Below are 22,472 nucleotides of genomic sequence, written 5' to 3'. Positions count from 1 at the left end.
AGTAAAATGAAAACTTGAACCCAGAATATTCTCACGGCCAAGATTTGTGTTTGCAGAAACAGGTATGGGATGCACTTTGGGAAGGTTGAAACAGACTTGCTGCTGACCGGTGGGAACTGGGAGCTGGCCTAACCAAACCAGCACGAACTGCGTGTGCGCGTTCCAGGGAACGCAGCTCCCAGCTGGAGAAAGGACAGGGGGATTTCCTTGCGCTTGCATCAGGCATTTTGAACTTGGCTTCATTAAAAGGATGCTGTAGGTTTCCACAGCTAGCAAGTGGAGAGAGTTATGAAGGCAGTAAATCTAGATTCTCTTCTTTCTTCTTCCTCATGGCTGGTTCCATTAGGTTATCCGTGTCTCTGTCTTGTCTATCCTACCCATAAAGTGGGGCTTATATCCATTTAAGGAAGTATTTGAGGCATACACATATGAGGAACCATGGAGAAGTTGAATGTTCTTATTTAGTGAACTTCTTGTGTTGTCGAAACATTAGCTGTTTAACCCTGCCTTACTGCGTTTTGCCTCTACTGACTGTTCATTGTTTGGGGATTTTTTTTCTTTCTAGAAACATTTCCATTTTCTGGGGAGGAAGATATGAGTGACCCAGAGGCTTTGAAATCTTTACTTTCCCTCCAGTGGAAGAATAAAGCACATAATTTCCCAGCTGAAAGAAAATTCAATGCAGCTGCTGCCCTGAGTGAGCCATACTGTGCTGTCTGTACCCTCTTTTACCCGTATAACCAGGTAATTCCTGATACTGCTCCGATGGACGCGTCAGTGGTGGGTACTGAGTGGTGGCTACTGTGTAAGTTATGATGCAGACCTTTAGAACAATAAAGAAAGAAGGCTCATACAAATTTGCACACGAAAGAAGTGTGTTTGGATTTGGCAGAGGCAGCGGATGGAGCCTTTTTTGTTATCTTTCCTGGCTTCTCTGGCTTTCTCAGCTTTCATTTTTAAAATCACACATGAAGAGCTTTGTACTGCAAACATTATTTCACGCAGAGAAACAGTGCCATATTGGGCATGTGATCGCTCTTGTTTAGATGTGGGCCGTGCTTCTGAATATATGCAAACAAGCAGCAAAATAAAAATTTACTGAGTAAGCACATACATCATTTTTTGGAAACTACCAATATGCTTTGGGATATGTTATGAGCAGAAAGGCAAAATTTATCAGATGAATTAGTTATTTGCCCAGTTGTGTATTGATTTGTTCCTGCATGCTTATAGAGCCAAATCTGGCTTTGTGTGTCCACTAGGAATACGTGCCTTAGATGCATATATACGTGTTGGAAGCTTTTTCTGGGAAAAGCAGAACCCACCTCCCCCTTCAGTAAAATCTCTTGATTTATTATACAGGCTGAAAATAAAATATCTGTTCTGATTGCTGGATGTTGTTGTATAATGGTTGTAAGGAAAACTGGGTACAGCTGGGCTGTTTTAATCCATTGGTTTTAACTCTGGTCTGCTACCAGAAACCTTGAAATGTCCTTCTGGAGAAATTCTTGCAGAAAGAGTAGGGAAGGATGCCAAAAGGATGGGAGAGGGGGAGGGAAGGTCTTGCTTTTATTACTATTTTCCTCTTTTTTTCCTTGGTGTTTTCAGCTGCAATTTAGGAATTTGGATTTTTACAGAAGAAAAACAAGGAAAGCTTCTCATTATTCTAATGCTTCTTTGAGCTTTCAAAATAAGTTACAGATCCCAGTACAGGCCTAAGGAAGAGATGAGCAAAAGGCAGGGGTGGGGGTATGCATGAGAAGATGACTTTTTTTGCAAGGGGAGCGCTCTGACACTAAGGTTAAAATTGTGACCAGGGAAGAGGCGATTCCGTATGATGATATTTTCTCTTTTAAGTCCTTACAGATGGATAAAGAGGCTGTCCCAGTCTCTGTAGGGGAGACCACCTCTTTCGTCCACCTTTCTAAGTGCGGACAAAAGACCAAGCCTCTGATCCCGGAGATGTGCTTTACCTCAAGTGGAGAAAACACAGAGCCCCTTCCTTCGAATTCATATATTGGAGAGGATGGAACCAGTCCCTTGATATCCTGTGCCAAATGCTGCCTGCAGGTTCATGCTAGTGAGTGTTTCCTTCTTCACCAAGCTGTTTTGGGTATTGAGAAACTCACAGTTCCTTTGTATGTTGCCTATATTTGAATTCCTTCTGGGCGTGCTTGCTCTACCTGTCACTCCCACTTTTTCATTTTCGGGTACTAGTATGTGCGTGTATTCCAAATCCATCTTGGCAGTCACTGGTCTTAAAAATACACACAAATACTCTTTTTTACTGTTTGTTTTGTTGGCTGGTTCTTCTCTGTCTCACAGAAAAGATCCTTTCTTTTGTTATCTTTCATTTTTTGTAATAAAGCAGAAATCACAAAGCTGATCGCACTCTTTTCACTTGTTCAGATATTGGTCTGCTGGGTAAGGTGGTATTGTTCTTGCGTGCATCAGAGATTATGGAATACTTTCTGGGATATATTTTATTAGTGTCCGTGTTACTGTTTGTAGGAATGACACTTGATTACAGAAAGGAACATATGTCTGTTTGTTGCCCTGATAGTTACGTCTAAAAGAAGATCTGATTAATCCTGGTAGAGTGTACCTTCACTGTGGATTGTAGGACATCTAGTTAACATTTGCACTTGTACTGGGAGATGTGATGAATTACTGTTCAGCTGTTTGATCTTGACAGATGGGAAAACTTATTTGACTTGCATCATCTGGAATTACTTTTGTCGTTCCAATTTTAAAGTCCGCAGCTCACCGTGCAGCTCAGCGTGACTGTCTCTTGTGGAGAACTAGAATGCAACTTTTATTTCTGTACTGCATCCGTGATTATGGTCACTTCTGGCTAATAAGAGCACACGAGGCAGAGTGAGTGTGAGGATAAAGACTGCCTTCTTACTTCACAAATTGCAATCTCTGTAGCGATCAGAACAGAAGGGCTGCATCTTGTACATCCATATGTCTTCAATAGACTAGTCTGCTGGTTTCAGTGGCCAAATTCTATTTAGGGATAGAGGGATGTGGGCAAAGTGATGTTAATCCACAGTCTCAGACAGGGTGTAGAGAAATTAGCTTTCTATTTTGGCTGTGCTCTACCCTTGAGGATAGGACAGACATTAAATCTAGTCTGATGTGGTCTCCAGTGTCTTGTTGTTTCCTTGTCGCTGTTTGTACTTCTAGACTGTGATATCCCTTTGACTTTGCTGCAGAGAATCCATTTGCTTTTATTATAGGATTGCAGTGTTGAGGTGTATTTTGGTTAATCTGGCAGCATGCTGTAAAACCAGTTGGCAGTCTGCTTGTTATTGAGAAGTGCCCTCGCCCAACTGTGCCGGGTTAGGACAACAGAAAGGACGTACAGAGAAGAAAGCTTTTGTGAGGGTTTCTGGGCTCTTAAGGTGTTGACAAAATCCATAACAAGAGCATACTTTTCTTGTTCCGTTAGGATCATCATTACGGGACGGTCTGATGTTCAGTAAGCATGACTGTTTCTCCCCTCAGATTCCATAGTCCGGCTACCTGTGGTCCTGAAGCAAGAAATCAATGTTGGAATTTCAGCCTCTTCTACGCTGTTGTGAGCTCCAGCAGTATTTCAGTGAAGGGTGTCTGTTCTCTTTCAGCTCAGTTTCCAGACCAGTTTTTTAGACTCAACACCCCTGCTCGTTTTCTAGGACTGGGCTGAATCTGCTTTCTTGGTTTGCCATATGATGAAAAGAGACTTCAGATGGGGAAGACAGCTGTGGATCTATATTATTGACTTTTTTTGACATAATGTTTATCTGGTTAAGTGGATGATTTTTATAAATCTGGTTATTGTGGCAATCTCGGTGCTTTCTGAATAACTTCTTTTAAGTTTAATTCAGTAATTGGAGACTCTCCAGCTGAGATTTTATGTTCAGTTTTGTTAGGATAGGTGAAGACCATGGGATGAACTTTGTGTTAGCTAGGATGCTGGCCAGCAATTTGTGGTATGTTTAATTTTCTGCTACAGGCTTTCTTTGCAAGCTTGCCGGAATCACGTAGATCCAATTTTTCAAAAGTATTTGTATGTCTTGTCCCTACAGTGGCAAACCTCAGTGCCTTTTACAGAATTTAAGAGCCTTTTTGGTGTTATTCCCCTGTCTTTATAATGAGTATAATACCACTTTCCTATTTTGGTGCTGCAGAGAAGTACATAGGAGGATTTGGTGCTTGCATATTACAGTCATTGATGCTCTGTAAAGTCAGATGTTTCTAACACTTCATATAACAGGAAATTACTATTAGTTTAAATACTGTTAAATATGTGAAATGCATGTATTTAATTTCCTTGCAATATTAGCGGTTTTGTCCTTCCTCATAATACCACTTAGCAAAGATGACTGCTTCAATCATGCTAAAATTCAGTGGTCTTAACTGTTTTGATGTGCAAGTGCATTCCAGCAGTAGTAGCATCACTTTTGAGCCCTGTTCTTGCCTGAAGGATCAAAGTACTACTATTGTAGTCCTTACAGAAGAGGAAGAAAAATGTTGAGGGTTACTTGTGTGTGGTTTTTTGTTTGTTCATTTTTAGACTTGCTTATCCCAAGTTCTGCCCCCCTTCCCAAGGATGACTTTCCTTACTGCTTTTGTCTGAGCCTAGACTATTGAATATAGTTATTCAAATGCTACACCTGATTGCAAAGATGCTTCTAAATTGAAAAGTCAACAAGTCAATACTACAGATATGTTAGCAAAAACTCTGAAAGATATGACTTTGTTTCTTTCAGGCTGTTACGGAATACGTCCAGACTTGGTGAACGAAAGTTGGTCTTGCTCGCGATGCTCAGCCAATGCATGGGCAGCGGTAAGCATCTGCTCTTCGGGAGACAGAAGAAAACTTACTGTGGGAATTAGTTAGATACTTCAGCAAGAGATGGGTGGTGGGAGGGTACAGTTTGCCTTTGCATCCCAGATGTGGTGTAGTCATTTTTTGGGAAAGACAGGCAGTCTGGCAGAGCTTTTTGGTCCATCTCTGAAGGAGTTTTGTTCCTGCAGGAATGTTGCCTGTGTAATCTCAGGGGAGGAGCTCTTCAGATGACCACTGATGGGCGGTAAGGGATGATTTTAAATATTTTGTCCTTCTATACTGCATCTAATGTTCTAGTGTTGTGAGTTTGGTCTTGATGCTCAGTGTGACAACTAGTTTTGGCATTATGGAGGTAACTGCTACTCACTAGCTTGGCAGGATGAGCTTGAATAACTGTACTCTTACACTCTGCACCAGCCTTCTCAATAGCAGAGGGAGCATGGCTCTGAACACTTAAATTTGGTTTATTCTCAGAGAAAAGTATTTTCAGAGAATGTTTAGTATCATGCAAGATCAGACGCATAAGAAGGTTGATCCCTGTTTTTCCAGAGACATTTACCTTGTACGACTGTGATTAACAATCAGTTGGTAATGTTGCCAAGGCTGCCAACCACCATAAATATGCCTTGATACTGAGGGAGTCAGAGAAATGTTAACTGCCCTCTTGAGTATTTAATTCAAATAATGGTAGACTCTGATTTGTCTCTTCACTTTTTTTTCCAGGTGGATCCATATAATCTGCGCTATTGCTGTCCCCGAGGCCCGTTTTCTCAATGTAATAGAGCGTCATCCTGTGGATATCAGTGCTATTCCAGAGCAGAGATGGAAACTGGTAGGTGTCTTTTACCTGTAGAGAGAGTTTGTGAACAAGAGAGACAAAAAAAAAAAAAAAAAAAAAAAAAAAGAAAAAGGCTTTAACAGGACAGAAAAAAATTGTGTGGGATCATAAAGTAGCTGAGATTGGAGGCGATGTTCTCGCTCTTATTTCCAACAAATGCACCAGGAAGCTGTATCATTTGGATGTCTTCTGAGGTGCTGTCTCAGTGCTTTGACACACAAACAAGTTGTGATTACCAGATCTGCCTTTACTCTCTGGGAGTGTGCTCTTACCCTGGGCAGAGCTTACCCACCGGGCAATCAGGTCTAAACTACCCGAAAGCTTCACTTACCGAAAGTACTGCATAGCGGGAGTGCGAAGGGACGTGGTAACTAGAAAGAAGCTGACGTATTGCTGCCTTGTTCAGCTGTAATTTGATTTGTCTTTCTTCACAATATTTCTCTTTTTCTATCAAGAAATCTCATGTAGAAATTAATAAACGTTTCTTTGTGGCCATGACTGCAAGGCGAGACTCTGCAAAGATTTTAATAAAAGTCCAGCTACAGCTTGTTATTTAGTTGCATAGCCTCATCTGAGGGATTAGTAATGGATGATTCATTAGCTCAGAGCAATTAATCTTAATGTTAGTTAATGCCCCATCACTATAGTGTGTTATTGCAAAATAAATTGTGCTTTTGCTGCTTTTTTCGTACAGAAGTCAGCTTGGCGACAGTTGGGAATGTGGTACGGGGGAAGGTGATGTAGCAGTGATACATCGGTTAGCATTGATGTATTTGTTAACGGCGCAGCTATTTAGTGCAGGCAGCCCAGCCAGGGCCTGGATGAGAGATTAGGAAGAATCTCTGTCTGCTTCCAGAGTTATTTCTCTGTTGTGCAAATGGGTTTTGTACACAAATGTGAATGTAAAAAGCATTCATTATTCAGGTGGAGTGACGGAGCAGTGTGTTGTGAGAGTGATAAATCTTGCAGCAGTGGTTCTTTATGGATCATCTGACATTTCCAGCATGCATCGTCTTCATTACCAGCACTTGCAACAACGGGCTAAAAATCCTTTTACCCAAGACTCACTTTTATTGCTTAATGGAGCCTCACAAGGAAACATGACTTAATTCTTTAACTCTTCTGTGGCTACCTTACAGTCCTGTAGAGCCCGGGCAGTATTAACGTACATAAAACTCTGTTGCTTCATTCTGCTCCGAAGCATTGGCTACGCCATCCAAAGCCTCTGCGCAGACCTACGACACATCTTCCTGTTCCGTTCCTGAATTAAAGCTTTATGGTTTTGTTGATTTCTTCAGTGTTGTATTCCATTCGCACCTCATGTTTTCTTCATGTCTCAGGAAAGGTAGAGAATTTTTATATGAAGTACCTTGACTTACACACTCTAATGATGTCGTTTACAGGCACCTATTCCTTACGTTGAAGTTAGCAAGAGCCTGGCTTGTAGCTCAATTCTTGTCAAAGCCTGGCTTTAAGCACTTCGCTTGGAAAGTGTTAGCATGGCTGGTGCTGCACATTGCTTCATTGTAATCAGAGTAACTTTTCTAGAGGTGTAATGCTGTTTTATTTCTGCCAGGATCTGTCACGACTGGCACGTTGGCTAGTCCAGGTAGCTTTGGACACAGGTTCAGGTCTTGGTCTTGAGTTTCTGTCAGTGTGCCAGTGTGATCCCTCTGTAAGATGTCTGGTGCCCCTATACAGCTAGCTCAACTGTTAGGATGTAAGAAGTAGACTTTCAGCCTCATTACTCTGTGTTCGAGAATGTCATCAGGTAAGTATTGCTGTATTTAGCCTGATTATAAAAATCTTTCTGCTCTGTTGGTCTGTACTTGTGAACGCCTTTACAGTATGTATGCACGCACCCTCCATGTCTGCTGAAAACAGTTAGTTGGTGGTGTCACCACATACATTGTGGCTTTGTGAGTGTCGTTTGCTACAGGAAAGAAAGCAAATAAATTATCTTGAGCTAAAATTGAAATGGGTTTTAGAGTTATGAACTAGGTAAAGATTAAAAAAAATTAATTTGGATGGCAGAATGTAAAGACAGTGGTGCCCATAGCAGCAGTGTTGGTGTAGTGTGTGAAGAAGTACAAAGGAAATTTAAATTGGATAAGATTGTGTGGAGAAACACACTCACGAGCCATCGTGGAGAGTTTTAGGATTCTTTATAGGAATTGGCAGGTAATTCATGGAGCACACGAGGAGTCAGCAGAGGAGTTGCAGGGGGGGTGTCTGCTTTTTGGAGGTGTGCAGCTGCATTTAGGAAGATAAACTGAAGGTGACTAAAAGGTGGTGGTGATGGATCTGATGACTTCGGGAATGATGGAGTTGATGCAGTACTAGATAAAATTGCAGAGATGGCCTTTGCTGAAAAAGTTGGAAAAGGAGAGAAGGAATGATGTGAATGTTGAGGAGAGTTGAAGTGAATGGATGAAGGTAATGAAGGAAAGAAAGGGGTAGAGGTTATCTGTGATTATTTTTTGATTTTTTTTTTTTTTTAATATGTTTGTACTGTTTTAAGTTACTGTGGGAGGGCTGAGGTAACAAGCAGTTCCAGTGATCTGTTTAAAGAGTATGCCCTCTTCTTTGAGCATGCACCAGGCCTCCCCTTTCAAGCACAGACTTTTCAGACCATTTGTGGGTATTGCATCACTTTAAAGAATGCAGTTTGCATGCTTCCTGATTAATGGTGTATTAGGGGCCTGTGCACATAAATTATTTATGACGTGGAAATTTGGAATAATTAGCTGTCATTCCTCAGTGGAGTAAATGAATTGCAGTGTTCATCATGCAGGAGACAGCCCATTTCTTACTCTCAGCTATGACCCGACTCTCCCGTGTGCGTTTATTCTGAAGATTTTTCTCCTGTGCTTTAGACCTTCTCTCTTCCTGCTGCCTCCCCTCCCACAGAAAATGTCTTTAAATCTACATGTGCTGCTCTACCACAGCACTTGGCACCGGTGCTTCTGTCCGTCCCATCTCCCACGCTTCCAGATCTTCTACATTTTCGCTCCTTCCACCGTCTTCTAGGTGTCGATCTCGCTGTAGCTCACATTTTTCTTTATCCTTTGATCATATTTGCTCTGAATATTCCGTTGGTGTAGCTCTTTTGCCTGTCACAAGGAGTTTTGTCTTGCCACTGGAGTGGCATTAGGTGCATGCTAATCCTTCTGGCTTGGAAGAATCCGGTTCGCATCAATAAAGGCAGATTCCTGATACTGGAGGGTTAATGCTCCCTCGAGAGGCAGCATTGAGCACGCTGTATATCAGCAGTTGTCCCTGCTGGCGGGAGAATTAGGTATTGACAGTTTAATAATGAGATCTCATTGCTATTGACTTGCTTTCAGTGCTGGGTTCCTGCTGTGCACTTTGCTGTGCTGCTTATCTAGCCTTTGAACATGGTTTACAGAGCGATAAAGGCATAGCTTATTAAATACTAAAACCCACATTCTGGCAACACTAAGGCCCTGGCTTTGAATTTCCTGGCTTTTGTTAGTTTAAGTAAAAAAGGCCAAATTAATCTTTGGTGTAAACACTCTGACTTCAGTTAATGCACGGGAAGGGAATTTGACTTATTTCACACACGTGGGGGGCAGACCCCAGTCAGGGAAATCGGGAAGAATGCATCTCCCTTTCTTTTGCACGTTTTGCTTTCAAGGAAGAGAGAAATGCGCTTTGGAGAAGGAGTGGTCTTTTATGTGTCTTGGCAGTGTGCTGTAGCTAGCACAAGTGGGGCCCGGGCTCTTAGCTATGGTAACACAAATATAACACTGAAATTTGGCAATTCTTATTTTGCATGTACTGGACAGTTTATAATATGATACCACTCTAAATATTTTTGAGGGTACGCTTTTAAGTTAGCTCAGACCTAGAAGCAGAGTGAATTTGTACTTCTGGGGGTTGTATGGGCTTATTGCGTGATACCGGGCAGCTTACGTTAACGTTTGTAATCCCATGGGATGTGGTAATTCATATGGATCTTAAAATTTAGGTCACGTGTTCTGTAATGTTGGAAGCTTTGCGCACTGCTGTAATGGGAGTGAGGTAACCGAGAGGCCATGGAGAGTGCAAGAGGGGAAGAAGGGCTCTGTTTAATATCAGACGCTGCAGAGAGAAGAAGAATCTGTCATTCATAGTATCGCAGTACATTTATAGGACATTTATGTTTAGATGATGGATTGGGAGGGAGGCAGGTGGCCAAACCTGGGGGGGGCAGTGGCTGGAGCAAACCAGTGTAATGTGCTTTGGAGACGCTCATCTGAAATGGGCACTAAAAATTACTGCTTTCCTCTGTTCCTCCTTATGTGTGGAAATTATTTCTTTGTAATAAATAAATTACATAGCTGTATAGTCAGATTCATGGGCATATAATATCTTTTAGGATTTTATTTATATGAGCCGTTCGTTCTAACAAGTAAAATACATGTTCATCTCATGGGTGTGATATTAATTTTTCCCTGATTTGCCTTGTCCAAGCCTCAGCTAAGATAAAGAAGCTGCCATCGATCAGTGACAGATTCCCTAGACTTAAAATGTTAAAAGCTAAGAATGCTGTTTCCAGATAGTTCCCTGGAAACGTTGCTCAAGGGTCCAACTTAAATTCCTTTAGATTGGGATTCCCAAAACCTGGTCTTCTGTATTTCTGAGGGGCTGGAAACGAGAATATGGTGCTGTTAGGGAATGAGGAAATGTATCTTGTTTCCCACTGACACCTAATGCTTGCTGCCAAGCCTGCAGTGCCAAAAGGCTTATGATTTTTAGCTTTGAAAAAATTTAGATTTCTTTTTCAAGTAGTCCTAAGTTGATTCCCTGTCCCCCCTAAGTGCTGTCTGATTAGATTACCTTAATAACTGGATCTGCTTTGCAGAAAGTGAGTTTAAAAAATACTGAAAGATTTCATACCTTTTTTCCCCCTGTAATAATGGTGCTTGGTACAATGTTTTTATTTCTTCTGTTTGCAGCACAGTGACTGAATTATCTACAATAGCTAATCTGACATGGATACCAATAAAATATTTACAGTTGATATGTTTATGTGTGTAAAATAAACATGCAATATTTTTGTTCCGTTATATAAAATTATATTCTATTAGATATAATAGGTCTGATGTTCCATTAAATATAATAGAACAAATTAATACCCAGTTATTGTGTTCTGTTCTTTCAAAAACCGAAAGCATTATTTTCTAGCAGTGTATCTGCAAAGATCCAGCTGCTGTTTGACTTAAGATAGGTACATTTTGTATATTTAAGGAGGATGAGTATTGAGCTGTAGCAGTTCTCCAGTAACACTGGGGTGTGTGTGCCTGTTGTGCCCTCCCTTTCTCGCAGCCCTCCAGTGAGCACAGTCTCAAATCGGATTTAAGTCTCCTTCACTGTCCATCATGGTTCTGGAGGGCTGAGTTACTGGTAGATGTCGTCACGTTCAAGGGAATGATAAGTTAGTATCTGCTGTAGTTTCTTGCCTTAGGAGTGATTCTAGATAAGTCTGTATAGGCAATTCTGGGAGTATTGGACTTGACCTCTCAGCAGCAACCATCACCATTTTTGGCTGTGGCTTCTGGGCCCTAGACACTAATGGTACGGACTTTTGCACCGTGTCAGGTAACAGGGTGCCAGGCGTTGCCTTAAAGCTGCTGTTGACTGCCTGCATAACGCCGACCTGTGTTTCTTTTCAGAAATGTGTGTACTGTCGGAAACGGATGAAGAAAGTGTCGGGTGCCTGCATCCAGTGCTCGTACGAGCACTGCTCCACATCCTTCCACGTGACCTGTGCACACGCAGCCGGCGTGCCCATGGAGCCGGATGACTGGCCCTACGTGGTGTCCATCACTTGCTTCAAACACAAAGCAGCTAACCAGAATGTATGTATTTTAGTTTGGGTTTGGGGTTTTGGTTTGGTTTGGTTTTTGGTGGGGTGTGCGGGGTTTTGTTTGGTTTTTGTTGGTTTTTTGGTTTTGGTTGGGTTTTTTGTTTGTTTGTTTTGTTTTTTTCTTTTTTTTTTTTGTAGAACAGTTTCTTCGCGCCTGTATTTTTGTCACAGCTTTTATGATTGCAAATTGCAAATTATTCCCTTTTCTCTATGACGCAGATTCAGTTTCGAAGGGAGGTGACCCTTGGACAGACTGTGATCACAAAGAACCGGAATGGACTCTACTACCGATGTAAAGTGATTGGCATGACAACGCAGACTTTCTATGAAGTAAACTTTGACGACGGTTCCTACAGTGACAACGTTTACCCAGAAAGCATTATTGTAAGCAGCTCTCTGTGGAGACTATTACCGTTATAGATGAGTACAAAGTGTAATGCGTGCATTTCTCTTCTCTGTGCTTTGGTGTGGAACAATGAAGTAAAACTTAAAAGAATTAAAAAGTAGAGTTGCTGTTTGCATAGAAAGACTCATACTGCTCTTCATTACTGTTCTTCTTGTTTATGACATTATCTCATTTCATTTTTTTGTTCCTTTACAAAGATGTGATTTTGCTATATGCAGATGACTTAACAGAAAGCAATGTTTGTTTTAAGTTGCATCCTATTTGTTTTGTGGTTGAATAATCTCTTATTTTTCAACTGACAAGTGTGATTCATGGGGGAAGCAGATTGTCTGTAAGCACTTCTGGTTCAAAATAGGGAATTCACTTAATAGAAGGAATGTCTAGAAGAGGCTGACTTGTCAGCTCATGCATTCTGTTCCTGATTGTGCCATTGATTCACCATGTGAAACAGAGCAAGTCATCCCGCTTGTTTTTGTTGATACAGGAGATCTGATGTTTTGGGATTTGTAAGGAGAAGTTTGCTAGAAGTGAGTGCTGTCACCAGAAGGAGGTGCAAGTGTTTATTTCTGGTCTCTCACTGGTTAATGGTTTTGTTTGAGATGACTGCAATTAATCACAAGTGCAGAAGCTTTCTTACACTTAATTATAGTGTTAGGTAGCAACTTCCTTGAGCAGTGGCTTTAACATACCTCTTTACCTAGTTCTTGAGCTTTGTTGGTGTTGGCTGTCTGACCTTTCTCACTCTGTGTCTTCAGAGCAGAGACTGCATCCAGTTGGGACCCCCTCCAGAGGGTGAGTTGGTTCAGCTGCAGTGGACAGATGGAATCATCTATAAGGCCAAGTTCATTGCAGCCCAGATCAGTCAGATTTACCAGGTGAGTGTGGAAGAGTACCCACGTACTTCGTGTCAAAGTGTCTGATTGGTGCTCGAATTGTATAGCTCCCTAGTGCTGAATGCTTGCTCTGGTCACGAGGGGAGATTTTGCCTTCTGAAATTTATACTGCTGGTAGTCTAAAGAGAAATATAGCGTTAAAATAGGATCAGGGTAAAGGTTTTCTGTGGCAGATTGTGGATGTATGGCTAGACATAAGTCTACACTGTATCTCCTTTTAAAATATAAAATACATTTGCCCTTTTCCTTATAGCTCAGATCTGACTCAGGTCAAAAGTGATCTACTTGAACTACTCTCTGATGGCTGTCCTGTGGCTGGAGCTGAGCTCGTCATCCGTAGTTCCCCATGAGTCAATATCTGCATAACTACAACTTTCCTTGACGCTTTGAGGGGGACTAAGGGAAACGATGGGTCAGGAGACTGCTTCAAGGAGGGCAATAATCCTCTGGTCACAGGAAGGTACTTTGTGGAGCAGCAGTAGCATGTGGGCATAATGTCCTGCTGCTGGTGTGTGGGGAATTAGAAACCTTCAATCTCTAGTCTCATACGCTCTCACCATCTCTGTTTTTAAGGTGAGAAAAACAGCAGCCAGGTTTTTTTTTTGTCTTTGAGTCTGTTCCACATATGGGATTTTTGTTTGTGGAAGGTTGTCACAGTCAATAAAGGAAGATTTAACCTGGTGCACAGAAGGTTTTATAAAATGCAGCACATTCATTTGAATACATCCTTTCTAAATGGTACCAAGAAGTTGGAAATCATAGTGATTTTCAAAGTATACTTTGTGCACGTCCTTTGAAAGATATATGCTGAAATTTGCAAATAATTGGTGGGTTTTTTTAAGATATTAATGCCTCTGGACAAAAGGCAAAGGAAATCCCATATCTTGTGTTTGTTTGAAATGGGGTTCTGATTTCTGTCCTTTCCGCACAGAGCGTTTCCGATCTGTGTGCAGAGAGCACACAGGATCCACCTTGTCAGTTAGCGGTCTTTGGTGGGCATAATGGATGTTAACTGCTTCAGAGAAGATGTGATCTGAGGTGACCCTGGTTGTGAACAAGTACAATATATAGCTCATAAAGATCTATTGTTATGCATGCTTTCCAGTTTAATCACAGTATAGGAAATTGTCATTGATTTCTCGAAGGTACAATAATTTGAAATAGGCTATTCCACTGGTAGTGCAAGATGACAGAAAAATATGCATGAGGAGTCTGTGTTTTTCAAATCATGCAGTTATAGATAAGTAAAGCCCTTCTCCATGGGGAAAATAGCCTGACTAGCTTTCCACGTTGATTCCCTATGTAGATACTTTTTCAGTACTTGTGGTGCATCTCTTTTATCTGTTTTGGAATAGGATTATATTTAAAAACACAGAAACAGTTTTGTTATGAAATAAGTGTGTTCATAGGAAGACAGCATGGATTAGCTTTTGCATTTTAAACTTGCCTTATTTTGCAGTAGCTTCCCAGTCCACATCTCTAAGTCTGTATTTTGTGTGCTAAGATGAAACGTGTATACTTTTTTACGAGCCACATGACTGTCTTGTAACTTGCTCTAATGTCTGTTCATAACAGGGGTCGAACACATATCAGTAATTGGGAACTTAAATAAACAAGGTCCAGCCACTCTGCGATGCTTTAAGATGGCACTGCCCTCAGTTGCAAATCCTGCCTTTCCATTAGAAGTTGAGCTCGTGTAGTGGAAATGGCAGACAGCAATTTGCTTGTGCCTCGGCTGTTAAACTTCGTAATTCGCGTTCCCTTCTGACTCTGTTATGGTAGTGATGCTCTGTAAAACCAGAGAGTAAATGGGACCAGTAGCATCTTAAACCACCTCAGCAGGGCTCAGCAGAGCTCGCCTTTCAAAGCCCGTTCTCCCACCTGCACAGTTACTCCGGCTGAGGTGTGCTGCTCAGTTAAAGAACCTCAGCAGGCAGCGCTGAGCTTGCACGGCTGATGAGCTGCAAGACCTGGGCAGCGCAGGAGGAGGAGTTCAGAGCACAGATGCTTTCTTCCTTCTGAATTTGTCCAGTGTGAACCTGACATCCCATATTAAGCTGTGGTGTACGTCCTGCTGCGTTATCCAGAAAAACGTAATCAGTCTTTAGCAAAGGAAATGAGAATCTCTTAAAAACTTTTAATAGTTTTAACATTTTTATATGCACGTTTCCATGAATAAACATTCCTGTAACGTCTGATGCATAATTCGTGATACAATCAGTGCTTAGCAAAAAAGGTTTGACGTGAGGAGTTACCACTGGTTTTTGTACCTGGCTGACTATTTCTGCTTGTTAAAATACAAATGTATTTTAGTAGCTGGAGTTGTTTCCTTATGACGTGTGAAAATGCTTTGTTTAAGATGAAAGAAATTCTTATTACCATATTGCCTGGATACAGGGCTGCCTTTTGTTGCAAGTGAAAAGCTTCTTTTTTTCAGGATTTGAATCAAAAATCAGTGGAAATCTCTAGTGCTCTGACTGGGAGGAGGGAGCAGAGGTCCCGCTGTAGTATAGATATTTTAGGATCCACGGGAGCACTGAATGAAACCACTTGGGCCAGATAAGACAGGGGTGCCTGAGCAGCACTGAAACCAGCACTTTTTGGGTTCAGCATCCATAACGCAGCTTAGGGATGCTCATGCTACAGCAATCCTAGAGACATGCAGTGCCGAGAGCAGGGGATTCCACGGGAGCTGGCCCCCGATGCTTCCTTGGTATTCCCATGGAGGGACCGTATGTGGCACAGTCTGGGAACGGACTGTTGGGGTACTGTAAATGTAGAGGCCAAGTTCTTATTTCACCTTCTGCCTACCCCACAGGTCGAGTTTGAAGATGGTTCCCAACTAATGGTAAAGCGTGGTGATATTTATACCTTGGAGGAAGAGCTTCCCAAGAGAGTGAAGTCTCGCCTGGTGGGTATCGAAGTAACAGAAACTGCAGAATGGCTGTGACTTGCAGTACTCATTCACATTTTCCTAGCGTATTGTTTAGACATTAGCCGAATGCAGCCTCCAATTTTTGTTGCTGCAAAACCACTTGTCATTCGTAAAATATGTAGAGTAGAAGAAATCCTTGATGTAAATGCTCGAGAAGCATTTAAATGATTTTCCCTTTCACATGTTCAGATCTGAATTTTGTTTTCTCTGGTTAAAAGATTATGTTCATATCACTTTACACCATATGAATTTAATTATATGGACTGCCATTCTGTCTGAATGCTGCCTTTCATGAGAGGCGAGGTGAATTGGTCTACAGCTAAGTGGTTTCTGGAGAACTGATTAGCGACATGGGACCAAACCCCCATTTCTCACCAAACAGGAGATTCAGAACTTAGCTCTTGATCTAAAAGATCAGGCTGTCTTTAACTGCATACAGTGGAATTACTGAGCCTAGAAAATATGAGGGATTTATTTCATAGCTTTTTTGGTTCCAGACTTGCTGCGTGTTTTCAAACATGGTGCTTTAACCTTTAAAGCCATCTCGTTTAAACAAACGAGGAGACTGGTTTCTATGCAAATGGAGAATATACAGTTCTCTTCTTCATTCGAAATGTCTGTTATGCGAGCCACTGCAGGACAGGGACAGATCCACAAAGTTAACTTGTGATAAGGTTGTGGGCTTCTGTCTCTCTTACGAGGCAAAACCTTCCCTTAAGAATGTATGAATTGCTGTGCCAAGTTAAACCAGCGATGCGCTGACCCTGTGAATCTGCGGCCACTAGCAGATGTGCGAGATGCACATCATCAGAAATGGCCTGGTGACGGGCAGTTCTGTGGAAGAACTGGTGGCAATTTGGAGGAAGCTTTTGTTTGCTTATGCATGAAATCTTCAAGGGTTTTCCCCCAAAAAACACTTGTAAAATGCTTTTTGTAATGTAGCTCTGGATGGGTTCTCCATCTTGTTTGAGGTTGTTTATCTCAATATGACCTCATGGCACAAATTTGAGAGGTTAATAATAATTTACCTTGTTATCGTTGAAAGACGGGAGATGAAGTGAGGGGTGGCAAAGAAGCACCTCAGAATTAATTTCTAAAATGTGCACAATATTCCAGTTTATTTAAGCTTGTCTAATAATAAAGACAACGTATTGGAGCCCTGAAATACAGGATTTGGAAAGAAACATATTCTCTGAGGTGGAGACATCAGGCTTTATAACAGTTCCAGAGAAAGGAATGCGAGCTGGAAAGTGAATAGAAAATTTCAAGTCTGGTTGAAAGCTAAGGCTTTTCTCATATACTTCCTGCTGCCAGAAGTGTTATTCTGTGCTCTGTGGAAGCGATGCTCACAGTGCTTTAATGTAGAACAGCAGAACAAAGGAACAAAGCGATAGGAGATAATAATTTCTACCAAGAAATGCATCTCATTTGAGAGTGATGAACAGAAGCCGTGGTTTGTACAGCGGTCCCCAAATGCTTTCTTTGGGAAGCCCCGATTCCCTCTGCGCGTTCTACTAGGAGTGAATAACCTGAAGAGGCAGAGGAGGATAGGGGTAAACAGAGAATTGGCAGGGCAGGAGCTGAAGTGAAAGATATTCTGGTACAGAAGGAAGGCAACTCGAGGGTTTCTCTTTCCAGTTGGGTTTCAGAAGCCCAGAATTTTTCATTTCAGCCGTGTGCTTTGCATGTTTCGGAGTTCATTTTTTTTTCTACAGAAATACCCTGAACCAAATTGTTCGCTTGCTGTCCCTGCTGTCTTGTTACGCAGGCGTGCTCCACGGTTTGCACCAGTGTCTCTCCCTGTTGTCCTGCTGTGCCTCTAATGATTGTGCTTTCGTGTCTCCTGCAGTCCCTCAGCACTGGGGCCCCTCAGGAAGATGTATTTTCGGGAGATGAAGTGAGAGCAGCCAAGCGCCCCCGGCTGGGGAATTCAAGAAATCCCGAAGAATACGGACAAAACCCAGATTACTTGGCCTTTATGGAGAGCCTGTTGCAGACACAGTACCAGCCTGGAACTCAGAGCAACATGTTTTAACCAGGATTAATTCAAAATATTAAATTAACCCTTTTCAAGCCTGCGGAAAAATAAACAGGAAACTGTGGAATAGAAGACTATCCTTGTGCAATAGCCTGCTGTGAATTCCTTTCATCTACTCTTGGTTTGGACGGCAAGAAAATCCCGTCTGGCTGCACGCTACCTCTACTTTGCCAGACGTTGCTGACCAGTAGAGCAGGGAGCTTGAAAAACCTTCAGACAGCATTTCACACGGAGACTTTGGAAGAGTTTGTACTAACAGAGCTTTGTGACTGGCTCCTTTTTATGAGGCTTGGAAAGGGTTAAAATTTAACGAAATGACTTTTTAAAATATGTCAAACTCTTTTGTCTTTAAAGGTGCTATTACATTGACTACTGAAGCAGCCTTTGGAATTGTGTTTTCTGTACATAGACGTCACCTTTGTGAAGTTTTCTATAAATGAGCATTATTAAAAAAAAAAAGCAAACAAAAATAGGAAAACAAAAGTTTCCACAAAACATTTTTCTAGATTATGGCTTTAAAACAGAAAATAAACAAAATCCTCCCCCCTCGCCCCCACCTGAAATGTGACTAATATTACAGCGGGGAGAGAGCGAGCAAGAGCAGATGTCCTGGATTCTTTTCTGGGTTCTTTTTTGTAAAGAAACACTATCTTCTTTGTAAGCTGGGGAAGATGGGGAAAGAAATGTTTCATAGCTGGGCTGTTTCTTACCGTTAGTTCTCTTAAAGACATGTGATAGATATGTGCATTTCTGCCATGTCACCAGGAAGGGACTTAAGGAAGAAATGGCCAGGTTTTGGTCATTCTTGTCGTCTTCCTTCCCCATCTTTGCCATCCCAGTTGCTTTCTAGTTAAAAATCAGCATGGCTTTCAGTTACAATATGCCACTCAGTTTTGGCAAGTGTTCTGTTGCTGCTTCTTGTGTTAGTTCCTTTACGAGCCATCCCCCTTCCCCGTGGCAGACTAGAGCGTCGAGGGATTGCTCTAGCTCTCTGGTAGGCATGACTCCCATAGGAACTTTTTGTATTTTCTTTGTCTCCTCTTTATTTTTTTTTTCTTCTTTTTTTTTTCTTTTTTTTTTTTTTTTTGAGTTGTGCTCCTTACAGTTGTGAGAATCATTCCATGACAGAAGCCGGGGAGGTGTTTGTATGTTTTTCTTTTATCCTATTAAAAAAGAAATTCCCCAAACATCTCTGATTGTCGTGACATCCTTTACTTAAGTAAAGACTGAGCCTTTGAGACACTCCTGGGGAAGAGGAATGCAAGCCCTTCATTTGATTGGACTCAGTTCACTGAGAATTGAACGAGCATTAAAGGCAAAAACAAATCCTAAAGTATTGAGTGGGCAGCTCCCACTTGAACGCTTGAAAATCACCTCCGGTCGAAGAGCTGTTATGGAGCAGTGTTTTGTAAAAGAGCCTGATCCCAAACCCTGCTGGAGTCACTGGAAAGTCTTCCACTCTCTTTGGAGGACCTCTGTCAGTTCAGAGGGAAAGAAAAAGGCAGCCCTAGTGCAGAGCTGGGAAGGGGACGTGGCTTCCACGATGTCTGGGTGCAGGGGGGGCAAGGGCGCACCGTACCACTCACCTCAATGCCTTGGCCGGGCAGAAGCCGCTCTGAGATAGCAGAGCTCTCCAGAAGGCTGCACAGCAATCTTTTCCACTTAATTCCCTGAAATTACTGGACAGAAAGAGACAATATTCTTCCTCTCTCTCTTTTTTTTTTTTTTTTTTTTAAAGCCCCTTTGCAAGGTGGTCGTTGTTCTGGGGAGAGGTTTTTAAGCAACGCTATAGCTGGATCTTTAAGGGAATAAGTGGGAAGGATTTGTGGGCTAGCAGATGGTAGATTAGCATCTTGAGAGACTCGGTGGGTATTAAACTGTCCTAGTGAAAGAGTGGAGATAGAATAAAGCAAGTTTTTTTTTGTTTATTTTGATTTTTGTTCTCCCTTGAGAATTGGAGTTCCCTTTATTTCTTACTGCCTCTGCTACGGGTTATTTTCTTCGTGTGCGTGTCTGTGCGCGCGTGCACGCGTGCGTGTTTGTAAGACGTTTGAAACAGGGTTTTTTTATTTCTGAGTTTTTGACGTTTTCAATAGATGTCTCCAAGAATAAAAACAAACTGAGACTAATAAAAGTTTTAAAAATTGGCAAGGTTCTTAAAAGCCTCGGTTGTTACTCCTACATAGCTGTCTCCTGTCGGTTAAGACATGATTTAGGAGAAAACTTGCTTGTATAAAAGAATACGAATGTTGCCAGGCCACAAGAGAAATATTTAAAGCAATCGAAAGAGAATTTAAACAGCAGAGGATTTTTTTTGCAGGTGGGAGGGGAAGGGTGGGATGGGATGAGTGGTTGTGAGCAATGGGGGATTTCCTCTGCATGTTCAAGTCCTGACTGAAATAGCACCATTACTGTATTCATATGTAGTACCTTTTAAAAATACTATTTATATTGTAAAAACAAAGTGTGTTTCTTCACCCCATATTCAGATGATGAGTTATGTTTAAACGTGAACCTGGAACTGTAGAATGCTTTTCCTTGTTGCAGGGGTTCTCCCTTTTTGTTTATTTTTAAACCCCGCTTTTTGGTTTAGGAATGACTTGTGCAGATTATCTATAATGACCATATTGATGGCCTCTGTGCATCAGACTATTGAAAAGGAAATAGGAAATGCACATTCCTACCCTCTCCTTCCTCCAGTGAAATATATTTGTAAGTGTCTGATTATGTGCTATAAAAATAATGAATTTTTTTCCTCCCCCTAGATTAAGGATGTGATGTATTTTTTGCATATTTTTTCCCTCTGCCTCTAGGTTCATAATGAATTAAAGGCTGTTGAGCACTTCAGAATTACACTTTTTGGGGGGCTGAAGTCTCTTCATTTCTAAGTTTGAAGTCTTTTGTGCTGCAGGAGGAGGTGGCTCCCGGATCTGGTAAAGCTGACTGATAAAACTGAGCCAAGCGAAGCTGAGACTGATGAAGAAGAGCGTGGTCTTTTCCTTCCTCTCTGTTAACCACACAGGAGAAGAGGTCTGTCGTTGCACCCCTTCCCAAAATTAAGAACCAAGCTCGCAATGCATTTTTGTCCAGGGTCCGGGATTTGCTCTAGCTGGCTCGTTCATGAGAACCGTGGTTGCTAAATAGCCAGAGGTGGTTCTAAAATCCTTTATCTTTTATACTGCCAGTTTGCTACTTCCTTTTGGGGTCTGCTTCACAGCCTGCCAGTAGCCTTTCTTTCTAGCCCTTGGAGGTTGTGCTGACATTGAAGCTCTTAAAATAGCATCTTCCTGCACCTTCATTTAAACACCTTCATTTCCCATCCTGAGTCCTGACTTTTCTAGAAATTCCTCTCCAGTTGTTGCAGTATGAGGCTAATGCTGCAGATTATGTGAAAGAAAAGAAATGTCCAACTTGCAGTCTTTTGCAGCTTAATAGTTTTTCTTGAGATAATCTGAGGAATCATACTAGTGGGAAGAAGCTGGTTATACGAAGTCCGTTGGAACTTACACCCACACAAAGCTTACCTTTTGAATTTAAGGTCTGCTATATTGCTGTAATAAGAGCTAGTATAATTTTAAAGATGTCTTAAGAAGCAGTACATACTTCAAGTAACTGCCTGGATCAGTGATCAAAAGGCAAGGATCAAACCTTTCCATCACTCTGTCAGAGCCTCGCAGGTGGAACAGACATTTCCACGCAACCTCCCCGCTAAGTCGCCGTGGGTTTCTGTTACTCGCTGAGATTACTACACTGAAATAGAGCAGATAGAGGGGTGTAGGAAATGATGCTGTGCCCAGGGAATCCTCCGGGAGACGATGTGAATACTGCAACTGCTGTAGTGAAGAGCTTTGCTTCCTATGCTTTCCTCTGTCTGAGTACTCTTTGGGGTTGGAGGAAAGACTGTAGATGAGCACAACTCATTCGCCTTTTCTTCTAACCTCTATATCTTTCTTATCCCCAGAGAAAGCGTATCTGCGTATATCTTTTAAGCCCATGCAGCTGAGCTGCATCTCTTACTAAAGCATGTTTCGGTTTCCTCCTTTTGCTTTTCCACGTTCTCCGTTTGTGCCAGCTCCATCCTCTGGCGGCCCGGCCGGTTTGCCCTCCTCCCGCCCCGCACAGCGTGTCCATGCTCTGGTACCTGCTGTGCAGCTCCCTCCTGCCCGGCGCTTGCCTCTGGCCCTGCCCTGCAGGGTGCTTTGCTTAGGACTTGGCCATTAGCGGACCTGAGCTGCCAAGGTAGGGACGAGATGCCCGTATGTGACGCCTTGTCTTGCGCAAAGGACTGCGGTTTCTTCTTAACTGCCTTGCAGAAGTCCAGCTCGCTTGGGCTGGCGAACAGCAGGGTGCGTTCACACAAGCAGATGTTTAGAAACCTGTAGCATAGAAGCTGACAAAACTCCCTGAGTCAGTGTCACCAACTGTCACATGCACAATAAAGTCATTTTGTGATAATTGCTGGCAGCAATGAGAAGACGGATCAACGGGCTGCTTATTCCTCCTCTGAGGCCAGCAGAGAGTTTTGCCGTATGCCTGGAGAGCGGAACAGTGGATGGAGATTCATTAACTCCTTGTCTGGTTGGAGAAAGGTCTTTAGCTTGGTGAGAAGAAACGGAGATCGTTCCTTTTTTTTTTTTTTTTTTTTTTTTTTCT

At 42.0% G+C, this 22,472-nt stretch overlaps 1 protein-coding gene across 6 annotated transcripts in view; it reads left to right on the top strand.

Moving 5' to 3' along the window:
* KDM4B (lysine demethylase 4B) overlaps positions 1-19,966 on the top strand; it is a 93,947-nt gene extending 73,981 nt beyond the window's left edge. For 4 of the 6 annotated variants that reach the window (XM_087769379.1, XM_087769377.1, XM_087769376.1 and 1 more), the window contains 10 exons: positions 566-744; positions 1,858-2,080; positions 4,758-4,834; positions 5,026-5,081; positions 5,561-5,669; positions 11,354-11,539; positions 11,767-11,931; positions 12,709-12,828; positions 15,665-15,757; positions 17,631-19,966. In XM_087769379.1, the coding sequence (XP_087625505.1) occupies positions 566-744; positions 1,858-2,080; positions 4,758-4,834; positions 5,026-5,081; positions 5,561-5,669; positions 11,354-11,539; positions 11,767-11,931; positions 12,709-12,828; positions 15,665-15,757; positions 17,631-17,816 (1,394 nt within the window). In that variant the 3' untranslated portion in view covers positions 17,817-19,966. The other 2 variants (XM_087769375.1, XM_087769380.1) reach the window with 2 other exon arrangements.
* Positions 19,967-22,472: the final 2,506 nt, after the last annotated feature.

The sequence above is a fragment of the Nipponia nippon genome, unplaced genomic scaffold (genome assembly GCF_047370975.1).
Source record: "Nipponia nippon isolate SJK-2023a ecotype South Korea unplaced genomic scaffold, ASM4737097v1 scaffold_31, whole genome shotgun sequence".
NCBI classification, from domain to species: Eukaryota; Metazoa; Chordata; class Aves; order Pelecaniformes; family Threskiornithidae; genus Nipponia; species Nipponia nippon.
The sequence above is the reverse complement of the archived record's forward strand: the minus strand, read 5'-3'. Positions and strand labels throughout refer to the sequence as shown.